Here is a 16,143-nt window from a genome sequence, read left to right as displayed (position 1 = left end):
ACGAGATGAAGTTACTAAGTGATGCAGATTTTAGCCACTTGAAAACTACATTATGAAGAAATGAGGATGAATTATAGGCTATAAAGTCACAAAAGTTTGAAAAAGTCGCTGTAGAACAAATGTATTTCATTCGCGTGTTGGCGATTCTTTCACAGCGTGACATAACAAGCGCAAACACAAAGATCGAAAAAGTTGTTACTGGGCTTTACCATGGGAGCCGTACTTTTCTTTAAAGTAACTATAGCTCACTAAAACTGAGTGACTATAAAATATTTTCCAAAGCACTTACCAAGATGTTGACTTTGTTGCCGATGTTTTGAAAATGAAACAAAATAATGAATTACAGTTTCCAAACCTTCCAAAACTTCCGCTGTCGCAGTGTTTTAGGTATTTAGATCATTTACGTTTTAGACTTTCCTTCTCCCCCCCCCCCTCCCCCTCTCTAGGGTAATCGGTCCGTAAGTCATGACCTCGAGCTAAATGTATTCCTGTCCGGCCCTTACTTTGACTCAGTCAATAAGTACACAGCATTTCTGTTTTGTACGTCACACTTTTAAAACTAATAATGAAATTGAACAGGCTAAATTAACAAAAAGTGTTACTCTTTTTAACAGGAAACGTCAGGCTTCACTGTTTATCACTTTGAAACGGTTGGATTTGCATTACAAGATCGATCACATTACGACAGAAGTTTTTTGGAATTCTTGAAGCGGTAAACTATCCGCTCGTGATAATCGGCTCTTTGTCTTCATGAACTTTTCATTTTCTAGCAGGTGTGATTTGCATCTTCGAAGACAAAAAATACATGCAAAACTAAGTGACTGTATTACTTTTATAACTAATGATGAATTTGAGCATCCAAAAACAAAAACAAAAAACATTGTAATCTGTTATGCTGGTAACGTCAGGCTTCGGTGTTAATTCCTTTGAAAGGTTGAACTTGCTGATCATAGTACAACTGAAGCTCCTGTCTTAAACAGTAAGCTATCTGAGCGTCAACATTGACCCATTGGCCTCAGTAACTTTTCATTTTCTTTCAGGTGTGATTTGCGTGAAAACTAACTGATAAAAGAGGTAAGAAAAACAGAAGGAGTGAATCGGTAATTTGTTTTAAGATAACCAGGTCACTGGTCACAGGCGTTGAATATGACAGTGACCAAATATGGCAACAAGCAAATAACATCAGCGACAGGATCTAGCTTGACTCTCAGTAATAATCAACAATAGAAGTTTCCCGCATGACGTCACGTTTCCATAGAAACGCATTGACGGCCATCTTGAAGATCAACCTCTCGCGGAAAACATAAGACGAACCGAAAGGCTGACGTAAAGATGGTCAATTTTTGCTCTGTTGTTGGTTAATCCAGCTAAAATCGCGACAAGAAGGGATATTATTGTTTCCCAAGTGTTATCGTCCATCAAGGAGAAAAAGCGCTCGATCTTTCGTCTAAAAGACGCGAATTGAAATCCTAAGTAGTTCGTATTAAAACACTGAAAGCTTTCTCAATGTTAAGTGTTGCCAATCAGTGCTTATCTGTTGTTCAAAGTGAGTAATGTTTCATTGGTGGCTTTCCTGAAATTGGAGTTTCTAGTATTGTAAGCCAGAATAGTTTGCATGCAAACTGTTTCTCTGGAGTAAGGTTGTTTGAGATAGATGTAAACATTGAAATTACCAGTTCATCAGAGCATACCCATTGAAGCACTAAAAGCTTTCTCGATGGCACATCGAAGGTTGGCAGCTGGCAAAATGGCACATCTTGCCAGTCAGTGCTTCTCTGGTGTTCGGAAGTGAGTAATGTTTCATTTGTGGCTTTCCCGAAATTGAACTTTCTAGTATGGGAAACCAGAATAGTTTGCATGCAAACTTTTTCACTGAAATAAGTTTGACTTTTCAGGTTAATTGAGATAGATAAACCTTGAAATTAACAGTTAATTGGAGCAGATACCCATGGAAGCACATTGCATTGCAGTGTCGTGGGGACTTGTATAAAAGTGAATGCATATTCGGGGGGGGAGGGGGGAGAGGAGAGAAATTGAACAACATTTATGTTGTAGGATCTGTCCACCCGGAAATACTCTGCTGAAAACTCGCAACGCCAATTCCCACGGGTTTTACCATTCTGTTTCCTCCTTTCGTCAGACGACTTCAAGGAACTTGCAATAAGAAAGCACTAACACCAAGCCATCATGTGAATAATAAAAAGTTTATGTGGCGTAGGTTCTTCCTTGTCTTCGAAAAATAACCCGCAAACAATTTGCAGCTTGACGTGCTTGCTTCTTGTTTATTTCGGCATTTTTGTTGCTCCACATAAGATAAAAAATTCCTTTGAACACGACTGGATTTTGTTATATTTGATGTCAGCATTACTTGATTTCTCGGAATTCGGAGAAATTTCATTTTTCAAGGCTACACGCGGCCAAAGCCAAATAATTCGCATTTAAGAATAACGGGTTCGTTGAAACAGTAGTTAATGACCGACATTATAGGATCGATCACAGTGCTGCTGAAGTCTATCCTTTTAAACAGTAAGCAATACGTGCGCGATAGTCAACTCCGTCTTCATGAACTAATTTAGAGAGTTAATCAGTAGTTTACTTCAAATGGATCTATTTCGGTGTTTTACGTCACACGTTTATAACTAGTGATGGATTTGAGCATGCAAAAATGAAACTGATAATATTCTTTTTGAACAGAGAACGTAAGGCTTCACTGTTAATCCCTCTGGAACGGTTGCACTTTCATCACAAGATCGAACACCCTTGATAACTGGAGCTTCTTTCTTTAAACGATAAGTTATCTGCGCGCGATAATCTCCTTATTGTGATTGTGATTTTTTCATTTTCTAGTGGTGTGATGTGCGTGGTCGAAGACAAAAATACTAACGGTTATAAATGAACTGAGATAGTTCGCAGGCTCTTATTGATCAACTGGTCAGTTAAGATGAGGATATCTAAACACAGCTAGTTGTGACGGTCACACTTTTTGTGTTTGTCGTTACAATTTAAAATTTCTAACTCAAAGCTTTCGAAATACCTGCAAAATAATTTCAAGTACAAATAACAAGTATTAGACTGAGAAAAATTTGCCAAATATGTTGATCTGTGGTTTAGCTATCTCTTTCCTTCCTTAGGAAAATAAGAGAAAGAAGAACTTCAGCACTTTGCCTGTGCGGCCTCGGCGTCGTGGGAACCCAGGGAAAGACAAGAAACTATGCAACAAAATGTACAGTACACATTTTCCAAGAAAATTTTCCCTTCATTGAGAGAGGAAATTACTAAGACAAAAATTTCCTCTATCAGTTGTAACGAATCTTTTGTTAATAGTTCAAGGTATATGTATATTATGTAAATAGTTGTAATCGTCACAATCTTTTTTTTTTTTTGGAATTAATTTTGAAGAGCACTCCCTCCGGTGGTTTTTACCAAGCCACTATGAAAAAGAAGTTCCCAATTTTTTTGTCTTTTTAGAAATGCGTTTAATAAGACATTTCGTCTCTAAATTGTAAATAATCTTTTGTAAATAGTTCCCAATAAGTTTTGAAAACAGATTACCATCCTTACAATCTCTTGAATTGATCTCAATAATCAAGATTATTATCCAACTACACCTAGACGAGTACAACTAACACCATAGACGAGTACAAATATCACGCGGCATTTGTACTCGTCTATTGTAGTAGCGGTTAAACAGGTTTTCTCGCATCGCGCAAGCGAAGAATTGGATTGTAGTTACGAAAAAAAAAAAAAAATGGCGGACAATTTGAATCATATTTCCGACGACGAAGAGTCAGAATGGCTGGCAAATATAGATCCAAATTCATTATATGAATCGAACGAAGAAAAGCAGCTTGACGACGAGAAAATTTCTTCATTTAATGAAAAAAATAGAAAGAGCAGCACAACAACGCGCCAATTCCGTTCCGCTTCACATACTTCTGTCACGCACTCCCCGTAAATAAACATTCGCGAAATTCGCTCGCACTGAAATATCAGTTTGGCGTATTGGATAACAAATAACTTATCAGACGTTTTTTTGTGTAGTATCGCTGATTATTACACGACTCGGGCAGTCAGAGGGCCAATAACTAAAATCAACTAATCAAAATGCTCTATTGCCGGTCAATATTCTCTCAGTATTGGACAAGGCACTGTCCCGAATGGTCCCGAATGATACCGCACTTGTGTCCCTTTGAACTTCAGTCATATAATAAATCTCTTATTAACCAAGCTTGCTCGGGACCGTACTGGAAGAATATCGGCCCTCGGTCTTTTTTGTACGGTCAAGACCTCGGGCCGATATTCTCCGAGTACGGCCCTCGCGCTTGGTATGATAAGATATATGTAGTTTTACTCGTTATTTGTATTTTGACTGGCCCTACGGGCTCGTCAAAATACGGCACAACTCGTAAAAATACTCAGCGATACTTCACAACAAAACGTCTAAAAAGATATATCTATTTCTTCCTGCAGTTTTCATGAAGCCACTGTTTTAAGACATGTAATATTTCATTTCAAATTTTCGCAGTTATTTTGAAATGATCTACTTCTAGTAATAGTTTGAAAGTGATAGACCTTATACCATTGTTCCCATTCTAATACTGCATCTATTTTAAAACTGAGAAAAAAACTTTTTTCATGAATCATTCTTTGGTGGTAAGAGCAAGATGTGTAATGATGTCACACTGCAGATGTTTCAGTCTACCAGCCTTGTTTTCATCCACTCAGGTGACTCAGGTGCACCGATATAGAATCATTAGCAAATGAGGGGAAACAAGTGTATATGTCACTACTGTGTAATTTGGTACTATCAACTAAGTTGAAATTGTAAATTAGTCACCGTAAAGAATTAAAAAGTTTACGTTTCGAACGTTAGTCCTTCGTAAGAGCGAATGGAGGAATTTTGGGTTGTTTGTGGGTTTATTTACAGAAAGTGAAGTTACGCTATTGGTGGGAGGATGGTGACGAAAAAAAACAGGAATAAATTAATAGAATGAAAAGCGCTTTTCCTGCCTTTAAGGCTCCCAAGGAATCACAGTTACCCACAGTTACTAATCACTAACTTTCTTGTCTTCCCCTTAAATGCTCTTGAGAAAGTTGTTTTCCTCCCAGTCATAGGCCCCTGTTACTCGAAGCGAAACAGTATCTTTTAGTAGCTTGGCCTTACCTACTCAGAAATTGCATCGAGGGAGATGGTGGGAAAGAAACACAAACTTACAAAGATTATTACAGTTGTGTCTTCACTCAAAGAGCGATTCAAAGTTTTTTTAAGAAACGACCTTTAATACACAACGATTAAACTATAACTAACCAGCAACTCACAACACATACGATTAAGAACAAAAATGCTAATAAGTTTATAACGGTGCTGGGCTACGTAACTCCCGCAGGATTTTAAAGCAAATTAACAAAATACTCTTTCCCCGACAAAAACCGAAAAGATTGCAATTCTAAGTCTTTAAAAAAAGTCCCAAAACAAAACTATACACCTGTTCATCATTTTTGTTCTTTCCAACATACTAATTACATTTCTTCGATTAACCGCTTTGGTTTACTACGAAGTCTAGTTGGATATCGCCTTGGAACTTGAACTTTAGCGGGTTCTTCGGTAGCTTTAGCGGGTTGCTCTTTTCAGGACACATTAGGCATCTGCGATGGTGGCACGGCAGATAAATCGGGCGCCTCAGGTGCAGAGACTGGTACTAAATTCTGCGAACCCTGAGGCCTTGGTGGAACGACATGATTAGAATCTGCTTGCGAGTCTGATGATTCAGTCGGCGGTGCTTCGGGAAGACACACAGGTATCACTTCAGGATAAGCATCATCAAAAGGAATCTCAGCCATAGGTTCGGTATCTGCCACCTTGGAACCAGCTAAGGATCGCAACTGATTCACGTGTCGTTTCCAAAACAAATTCCCCACCATAACATGATACGTAAAAGGGCCCACGCGATCTTGAACAACTCCTTTGATCCACGGTCGCTTACGATCTCGATAATCTCTAACCATGACGGGGTCACCAGGAAGAAAGTTACGACGTGTGGTATGGTTTCCAAGCTTAGTTTTCTCGGACATCCTGGCCGACAAATCTAGATGCAAGGCGTCCAATCGGGTGCGAATTCTACGACCGATAAGGAGTTCAGCAGGAGTGCATCCCGTAGCTGTATGAGGGGTTGTCCGGTAACTCAGAAGGAAACGTGTTAATTTGTCAGCTTGGGTTTCGGGCTCATCTGGCATGGTTTTCATTGACTCTTTAAAAGTTCTTACGGCTAGCTCGGCTTCACAATTGGAGGCTGGATGGTAAGGCGCGGATAAGCAATGACGAATTCCATTTGACTTCAGGAAGTCTTTCATTTCCTGAGCAACGAACGGCGGGCCGTTATCGGAGGCGATGACCTCTGTTAGACCATGAGTGACAAACAGGAAACGCAGGGCTCCAATGGTCGTTGATGCAGTGGTTGAGGACATTGGAAATACTTCAATCCACTTTGATTTCGCATCCACTACGATGAGAAACATCGGACCATTAAACAGACCGGCGAAGTCGACATGTATCCTCTGCCAAGGTCGTGTGGAACAGATCCAGGGATTGCTGACTCAGTCTCTGGACTCTTACAGCGATTTGCTTGGCAGGCATGGCAATCTCGCACTGTCTGCTCCACATCATGATCGAGGCTGGGCCACCACACATGCAATCTAGCTAGAGACTTCATGCGGACTGATTCCGGGATGATTCAAATGCAATTCCGATAAAACAGCAGCCTGATATTTGGCAGGAATCACTGCTCTGGTACCACGAAGGATGCAGCCATCTTGAACAGTAAACTCGTCTTGCTTCTTGTAATAAATCTTCAGCTCATCTGGAATACATTTTCCCGCTGACCAACCATGCAGAATGCAGTGCATCGCACGAGAAAGAACTGGATCCCCACGTGTGGCCTCACGGATTTGCGACACACTGATTGGAGCTCGTTGCATTTTAACGCGGTTAATTTTATCAGCTTCGATGCTCCAATCATCCGGCTCTTCGACGGTCTTTCGTGGCAATCGAGACAGTGCGTCAGAGTTAGCATGATCCTTGGAAGCCCTGTATTCAATGTCATACTGATAAGCGGACAACTGAATAACTCAACGTTGCAGGCGGGACGTGGCCAGCACCGGAATACCACGCTTCGGACCAAGCAAAATCCCACAATTCCTCTATTCGCCCCGACGAAGGGCTAACGCTCGAAACGTCACCTTTTGTAATCGTTACGGTGGCCAATTTATCATTTCAACTTTGTTGATATATCCAAACAAAGTGAGGGGTCTGTGATCCGTAAACAATGAAAAACGCCTTCCGAATAGATACTGGTGGAATTTCTTTATGCCAAAAACAATTGCCAGAGCTTCTTTCTCGATCATAGAATAATTTTGCTCACCTGCTGAGAGACTGCGGGATGCATACGCGATTCGTTTTTCTTCACCGTCACCTAAGACATGTGACAAGACCAAGACATGTGCCATGGATGCCAGAAGTTTGACCACATTATACTTAAGTGTCCGGAGAAGCGTACACCTAAAGCCAAGGGTGGAGAAAGTAAGAAAAGTAGGAGAAGAGGAAAAAGAAACCCGGCCATCATCACGCAAAAATGCTGATAACTTCATAACAGTTCTGGGCTACGTAACTCCCGCGAGGTTTTAAAGGAAATTAACATAACACTCACGGCTAATGTGCCTGGGTATGGGTTGGTACAGTTCTGGACGAAGATTGGAATGCTTCGCAACCAAAAGAAGGGTTTCTTCGAGGAGGAGGGAAAACACTAATCTACAAATGACTGCTTGTAACATTCAATTATTTCTAGATAATAGAGACTTAGCCGTTAATAAAATCTTCCTTTTGTCACTATATTACTATTTTCATGTCTCTAACTATGCAAGTTGTTAACTACTTATGATGTTAGTAAAACTAGAAAGTTTTGTGTGAACCTTAGTAAAGAAAAGGAATTTAAAAGGGGAGGGTAGTTGTCAAAACCTTAGCAGGCCTCAATTTGGGATAAGAACACAAAATGCAAGTAACAGCTTATAACTTATCAGGTTAGTGCAAAATGTTTTGGGCTCAGCAAGAAAAGTGCCATCTGGCTACCTGCTCCAGGGTGCTGAAGGGCAATAAGAATGCTTCTCACTTGACTTGTAGTTGCTGAAACCCTAACCCTAAAACTGTAACCCTAACCCTAAAACTGTAACCCTAAACCTAAACTGTAACCCTAACCCTAAAACTGTAACCCTAACCCTAAAACTGTAACCCTAACACTAAAACGATAACCCTAAAGCTAAACTGTAACCCTAACCCTAAACTGTAACCCTAACCCTAAACTGTAACCCTAACATCAAAATACTGGAAAAAGGTCATTCGATTTCTGCAACCCCAACCCTAACCATTGGGTTAAGTCGACACTCGCCATAGCTTTCTCCTGAGGGTGTCAAATACCTTAGTCAGGTGATTTTAATTTTTTTCATTATATAGCTTAATGAAAAAATTCAAGCGTAATCCTAGTATTCTCTGTTATGATCCTCTCTCTCCTTTCCTAGCAAAATATCCTTTGAAAGCACACAATTATACATACCCCTCTCTGATAACTAGTACTTGACGGGATCTGTTGGATGCTGAGTTGGTGTGACAAAACAATGGTCCGCCGTGATTGACAGCTGCTTGTCAGTTGATGGCACTGACACTTCAAAAAACAGACGTTTGAGCAACATTACAGTGACCGGGAAGTCATCCTTCATGTAAGGACTCACAAATCTGTTGTCAGGGAACATGTCCAGGGAGAGTGTAAAGTTGCCTTTACCTTCATCACTGAATGTAAGTTTCCTGTTACTTGGTCTCCAACCAACAGACGATACAACGCCATACTTGGATAAGTAACAGCTGAATGGTATTTTTATTTCCCGTACCCGTGTATTGAGCTTTTCAGCAGTCACAGGAATTTCCAAGACTGTGTTGGAGTAAACGATAGCTTTAGGTGTAAGCCTGCGTGTTGTGTTAGAGTCGGTCAGCGGAGTCGTTAGGGAAAAATGACCTGTGGCTTCCTCAGCCTTGTATCTAGTGTACAGTAGTCGCAGATGCTCATGGTCAAAATCACTGAGGAGGGACTTGGGAATCATAATAGTCATATTTTTACTGTTGCAGTGGACATCAACCCCCAAAGCTGTAAACAATAAAATCCCATGTGTATCAAATTAATTTGACTGAAGATTTGAAAAAAGTAGGATTGTTTACTTTGCTAATTTTTACTTATAAACTTTGGAATAGTGCAATTTATCCAAGCACTTCACAATAAGAGGCTGGGCGCAAATAATACATACTTACGATCACATGTTTTGTTATCCTTCGATAAACTCAGTTCTAGGTCTGGACATTCACATTTGTAGCCTCCGACGGTATTGACGCACTTGTGACTGCAGCCATCATTGGACACAGCACATTCGTCAATATCTAAACAATGTTCAATTCATGATTATATCGGAATACTTAGATACTTAACGGCTCTGGGGCCCGTTTCTCGAAAGTCTCGGTAACTTAACGGGCCCGTAAAGCTGTTCTGTTTTCATTCAAGATGGGGATTTCAAAAGTTTGGAAAATGATACAATAAAACTATCAGCTAAAGAAACAAAAAGGACTAGTTTGGGTGCCAGAAACTGCTTTCCCACCCTTTAAATTTTGATTTGCTTCAGGCGCGTCAAGTTACCGGGACTTTCGAGAAACGCGCCCCTGGTTTCGTAACTCAGAGTTGTGTTCAGTCCCCGCGCTATAAATTAATAAGTAGGGATAAGATGAATTATTAAAAACTGGATCATTGGATAATGCAACTCAAGACTTTTTATTGGCTTAGTCATTTTAGTATATGAGCCAATATACAATAATCTAATATCTCTACATTGTAAGAGCCGGTTTCTTCTTACAAAATAAAGTCGAGAAGATTTGTCTAATATCTTGGGGGCGTTTTTTTTTTTTAATAAAACAATTATTCCATCCGTGCTTGTAGGATATGATTGTAGCCAACGAGACGCGTAGCGCCTCGTTGGCTATCTATTATCTCATATCCAAAGCGCGCTCATGGAATAATTGTTAATTATGATCCATTAAATATTTTTTCCCGGAAGCGATTGGTTTAAACGCGATAGAATATTCCTTAACTCAAACTGGTTAAAATCCACGAATGTCACGTTGGTGATATTCCCCAATTTTCAAACCCTAGTTCTTATGCGATAAGTCTCCTTTTAAAACTTAACTAAAGGTGAGAAAGCATTGATGGTTGTTACAGAAAAAAGGGAAATTTTTTTTTCTTCTTAAAGTCGTATTAGAGAACACTCAAAAGGAAAGATATCCCGCTGTATACAGAAAGCTGTTCGTAAGTATTTTTTCGCGCGCGCGTTGCAAAATATTTGAAGGATAATCAACACAAAAGCCTCTATTCTGCGCGAAAATATGCTTGTATATTTGTCCTTGGACACCATTTGTACCTCGAAGCTAACTGTTTTCCTCGAGCTTCGCTCTCCCAAAATTGTTCGTATCTTAACACAAATAATGTTCGCGCCAAATAAAGGCTCTAGCTTACATATCAATCAATTTTATTACGCAAATTCAAAGATATCGAAATTTCGATTTTGTAACCGTTGTTTTAAAGACAATTAATTGCAATGAAAAGAAGAGATTGACTGTCGTATCTAAAGCAAGGTTGCTAAATCACAGTCTTATCATGGAGGAGAAAAGCGATTATTTCGCTCTCAGGCAGCAGAAACATCTTTTAGAAGATTAATTGGCTCATTGGGTTCCTTTCTGGTTAGGCTACCTTTTGATTTCGGCTGCCGTGTTTTAAATATGACGCTTAGTTAGATGCGCGATGGTTTTTACCGATGGAAATTGATGTAGCGATGTTAACTTTTTTTTCCGTTACGACTCATGAGAATCTCAGCAATTAATTGCTCAGGGGTTCACAGTTGGGACCGCGGAGGAGAGACAAACTACCGAACTTTAAACAATAAAATCCCGTATGTATCAAATAAACTTGATTGGATATTTGAAAATCGTACGATTATTTACTTTGCTAATTTTTTCATGTAAAAGTTGAAATGATGCGATTTATAGAAATATCTCATTACAAGAAGTTGGAGACGAATGAAATAAACTAACCATGACATGTTTTGTCATCCGATGATAAGCTTAATCCTGTGTCTGGACATTCACATTTGTAGCTTCCATCAGTGTTGACGCACTTATGACTGCAGCCATCATTTGACACAGCACACTCGTCAATATCTGAAAAAAGTTTACTTCATGAGGAATACGGATACTTTGGGGAACGAGAAGGGGGTCTGGTTTCACAAACAGAGTTGTGTTCAGGATCCGCGCTACAGGTTTACGAGTGGCGTGGCTTTCAAGTGAATCGAACCTGAAAGTATGGCGTCAGGTAACATGTTCTCCCAGAAATAGTCGACTTAAAAAATGATGAAGTGAAATACCAATCACATTTAATTCAGATAATTCAAAGAAATCGGGCTTATTTCTCTCCGTTCTCAAAATAATGCCCATAATACGGTTATGTAGCTGTGTCCCGCCTGTGTCACTGTGGAGCAAAGTCATGTTTTAAAACCCGGGCAGTAAAAAGACTTCTGTTGCGGTTTAAAGAGGTTTTTGGCAAAAGTAGAGGTAAAAGAAATGTGTCAAAGCTGCCCTCTTCTAGCTCCACTCTGTAAGCGTTACTTGGTGTTTGAACTAATACAACTAATACAACGGCACGACTTCAGGGTCTTTCCACATCTGTTAATCTTCGGATGTTTAACGAACCTCAGCGTATGCGAACTACTTTTAAATAATTTATCATGAAACGTTGTATTTAATAGTTAATATTCAATTTTATCTTTTGTTTCATTAAGATCATTAAGATTTTTAAATTATTTCTAATTGATGGAAAATTTTCATTTATATTCAAGTTAGTCTATTTGTTATTTAAATATTGCTGCTAAAAAGCCCTTTTCATGGAGCGCAATCAATAAATATGTATGTATGTATCTATATATGTATGTATGTATGTATGTATGTATCTATATATGTATGTATGTATGTATGTATGTATGTATGTATGTATGTATGTATGTATGTATGTATCTTTCGGATGCGGCTGTATGTATCTTACGGATGTATGTATCTTTCGGATGCGGCTGTTAACCATGTTGACCGTTGACCGAAGGCTATTCTAGTCCGTACTCTCGACCCTATATTTTACCGATGAAGAGGCTTGACTCCAAACTTCGTAAATAAAGATATAATGAACTTATCAGATTAAAGACATTTGGTTGATAAAAGGCAAGCAAAAAGTTTTTGATACACCAAAGGTTCGAAAACTTTAACATGAGTCAACGTCAACCTGAGGGTCAATTTCAAGGTCGCTAAACATGATTGGTTATTTGATCAGATAACGCAGGTCACGCATGAATATCAAAGCTGAATAACGTGTACGCATGCGCTAGGTTTTGCCGCGGAAACAAACGACACCGCAACCCCTGCGACTACAGCAACCATACCGTACATTAAAGGCATGTCTGAAAACATCTCGCGCATCTTACTACCCTTCAATATCCGCGTCGCCCACAAACCCATCACCACACTACGTCAGTTACTAACCAACGTTAAAGACAAAGACGAACCGAGGAACAGACAGGGAACGATTTATAAGATCAATTGTTCCGACTGCCAAGCCTCCTACATCGGTGAGACTGGCAGAAACCTCACAACAAGACAGACTGAACACAGACGGGCGACGAGGAAAGGTGATGTCAGCAATCACATTGCTGAACACCATCGACTTACCAACCACAACATTGACTGGGACTCTGCGCAATGCCTAACCTACAGCACTGACTATTTTCAACGACTGACTCTGGAAAGCTGGTTTACTAACTTAGAACAGACTCCCCTAAACAGATGTCAACAACTACCCGCTCCATACAAACGACTCATTCACGACATAAACATCACAAACGACCGAAAAAGAACGACCTAACTTTACCGACAGATCGAAACAGACCAATCACGACCGACTTACGTCACTTGAGTCTTACAGCCAATAACATCACGGCAAAACCAACCGATCATTTCACACGAACTGGAATAAGAACATTCTACTGACAACAATCATTCACTTGACTCTGATGATGACTTCCGCACAGGTTGTCGAAACGTCAGTCCCTACCACCGACAACAGTCCTTCTCAGGACTACACTCACCCAGACGATCAGACTACACCTTCACATTTTAAGGTCCCTTGTTGAAAGGAATGAAAGTGAAATTAAAAAGACGAAGCGGTATCATATGGAAACAAATAAACGGCATTTTTTATTCTTACTTTTTAAACTATATTCACTTCGCTGTCAATTCGAATTCTGGTTTTCAGAGGAAAAATCAAGCGGACAAAAATACTTTTAATTTATACCTATTGCTGGTAGCCAACTAGTAAACTACAAACAGTTTATTTGTTTTGATAAGTCTAAGAGCTTTAAGGCGATGTTCTGTTATATCCAGTATTTGCTGTACGCATCCTCATCGCGCAAAACTTAACTGGATTTGCGCGCGCACATCAGTTAAGAACAATTACAGCTTTTCCATTACAATGAAAGATTGATATACATTAGCATATCGACTAATCATTTATTTTGAATACAGTCATAGCTTTTTTTTCTGTGAAAACTCTAAAGAACTATTTATAGTGACGCATTACACTAAGAATGAGAATGAGAAGCTATCGCCATGGCTACATGACATCACAATGGATAAACAGAAGATTTTCATTCCTCTGAAACGCATGTGATCGTTTTGGACAAAACAAATAATCATGAGTTTTTTGAAGAGAATTCGCAGAAAAGGTCGAAGTATTAACCATCAAGATTTGCACTTCAGAGCATCGGTTCCCTCACCCACTCTGGAATGTGCCAAAGACAAATGGTAAGTGAGAAAAAAGAGGAAAAAACGTGGGCGGGAAGGATCGCGTATAAAAAAAAGTCAGGATAGTTTTTCCAACGTGCGCTTTTGGTATGGTGAAAGCAGCCGATGCAAATGAATGTAAGCCGGCAAGAAAAAGATATCGAACCCTATTTTATAGTCTTGAACAAAAACTAAATGACTCCAAAGAATTTACAACTTCACCAACACTTTTTTGGTCTCATCGACGCGCGCCAAATCTCAATTTTATAAGCCAATGAAGTGTTTTTCGGAAATCACAGGGATAAGACAGCGATTGGAAATATCGGTGAGATTCAGAAAAATGACACTGCAACTCTCTGACAGGCTAATGAGAAGATAAAGAAAACGAAAACTTTCTTTACTTAACAAATGGTAAACACCACAGCGTACACTATTGAGTTATGGATGAACGCGGGAGGTTGCTAAGCACGAAAGAAGCGTAAGAGTCCCTCGAGGCGATAGCCGAGAGCGACTCTAGCTTCTTGAGTGCTTAGGAAACCTCCCAAGTGCATCCATAACTCAATAGTGTACGCTTTGGTGTTTACCATTTGTTTTATAACATAACATTGATACATTGTAGCTAAAGAGTTCCCTTTTATTTAAAAAATCTTACGCGACCAGAAAAAACAAGCGCGCGCGGAAAAATAGTCTTTGCATTTGCTCACGTCAGTAGCATACACCCATGGGCAAATGGGGGACGCTAAATTGACCAATCAGAGCGCGCGCTTTATTTTGGTTATGTTATAATTTACTTTAACTTTAATCATTTTCTCAGACTAACTTAACACATACGCTTTTTTTGCGAATTGTGATCAAGAAAACATTTATTAACTTCCAAGGAAGGCTTAGATATAGGGAAAATTCATAAAAACGAAGTCACAAAGTCAAATTATAGTTTCTTGCTCTTCGAATTGTTACAATACATCCTTTAGTTATACTTGAATTCACTATATCCTTTGTAATTATTCTTCAGTCTCTCTGACAAGAAAGAAACCATCAGGGAAGAAAGCAGAAGCCTTTCGCGTCCAAAATCCTTAGAGAACTTCCGGAAGGAAAAGCGCAATGGCAATGTTACCAGGGGTGCTGCCTGCTCCACTGAGGCCACAAAAGCTAATACTGCTTTACTTGCTCCCCTGTCAGACGCCGTTGGTGACGATAGGATAAAGAAGGAAAGGAAGGCTAGAGCTGATACTAAGGGTGATCGTCCTAAGGCGGCTTCGTGTCAAAGCCGCAACAAAAACAAAAGATCAAGAGCAACAACGGTCAGCAGCAGAGCTCCTCCTCCGCCTCCGCCTACGTCCAGCAAACCTTCTGTATCTCAGCCCGGTCCAACCCAATCTTCTTCATCTCGTCCTACTCCAGTCCGACCGGCCCCACCTCCACCGCGTCCACCAAGAACTCGCCCAGCTCGCCCCCCTCCACCGACTATAAAGCAATGTGGAAAAAGTAGTGCTACTGCTAACAAAGGACCGAGCAGTGACAAGGAGAAGGAAAACGAGATATGCCAATTTTCAAAGGACCTAAACCCGTTTGCGAATTCCAGCAGTAACACCAGTGGTGACCGCTCGTCCCAGAAGAGCGAGAAGGCCTCCAGTACTCGTCGCCAAAGGCATAAAAGAAGACGGAAGAGCTCTAAAAGTGGAGAATACCCGACGGAGAACAATCCATTCAATCATGCTGATGAGATGAGCGAGAAGCTCTCCAGTACTCGTCGTCAAAGGCGTAGAAGAAAACGAGAAGAATCTAAAAATGAAGAATTTCCAATGGAAGACAATTCATCCTGTGATACTCATGAGGGAAGTTCCTCAATTTTGGAGTCGACCGCATCGTCTGACATGTGGTCCGTCTCTTCATTGGAAGATATTCAGGTTGTGATGAACACCACTACAAAAGAAAAGGAAAACGTAAAGACTCCACTGCAAGTCTTAGCTGCCAGCGATGAAAAGGACGAACAAGTTGATCGAGAAGATTCTGCTCAGTCATTTCCTTCTGGCAACAAGGTGTCTCCTGAGGGGGGTGGTTCCTCAATTTTGGAGTCGACCGAAAATTCTGACATGTGGTCTGTCTCATCATTGGAAGATATTCAGTTTGTGGTGAACACAGCTGCAATAGAAGAGTTAAACATGAAGACTGCACTGCTAGGC

At 40.1% G+C, this 16,143-nt stretch overlaps 1 protein-coding gene across 1 annotated transcript; it reads right to left on the bottom strand.

Annotated features, from left to right (window-relative positions):
- Positions 1-8,616: 8,616 nt before the first annotated feature.
- Positions 8,617-9,153, bottom strand: LOC148719003 (ZP domain-containing protein-like). Its single transcript, XM_088741400.1, has one exon. The coding sequence runs from the start codon at positions 9,151-9,153 to the stop codon at positions 8,617-8,619; it is 537 nt and encodes a 178-aa protein (XP_088597526.1).
- Between the last annotated feature and the right edge of the window lie 6,990 nt (positions 9,154-16,143).

This window comes from Stylophora pistillata, chromosome 12, assembly GCF_964205215.1.
Source record: "Stylophora pistillata chromosome 12, jaStyPist1.2, whole genome shotgun sequence".
Classification (NCBI taxonomy): domain Eukaryota; kingdom Metazoa; phylum Cnidaria; class Anthozoa; order Scleractinia; family Pocilloporidae; genus Stylophora; species Stylophora pistillata.
This window is presented reverse-complemented; position numbering and strand designations above follow the sequence as displayed.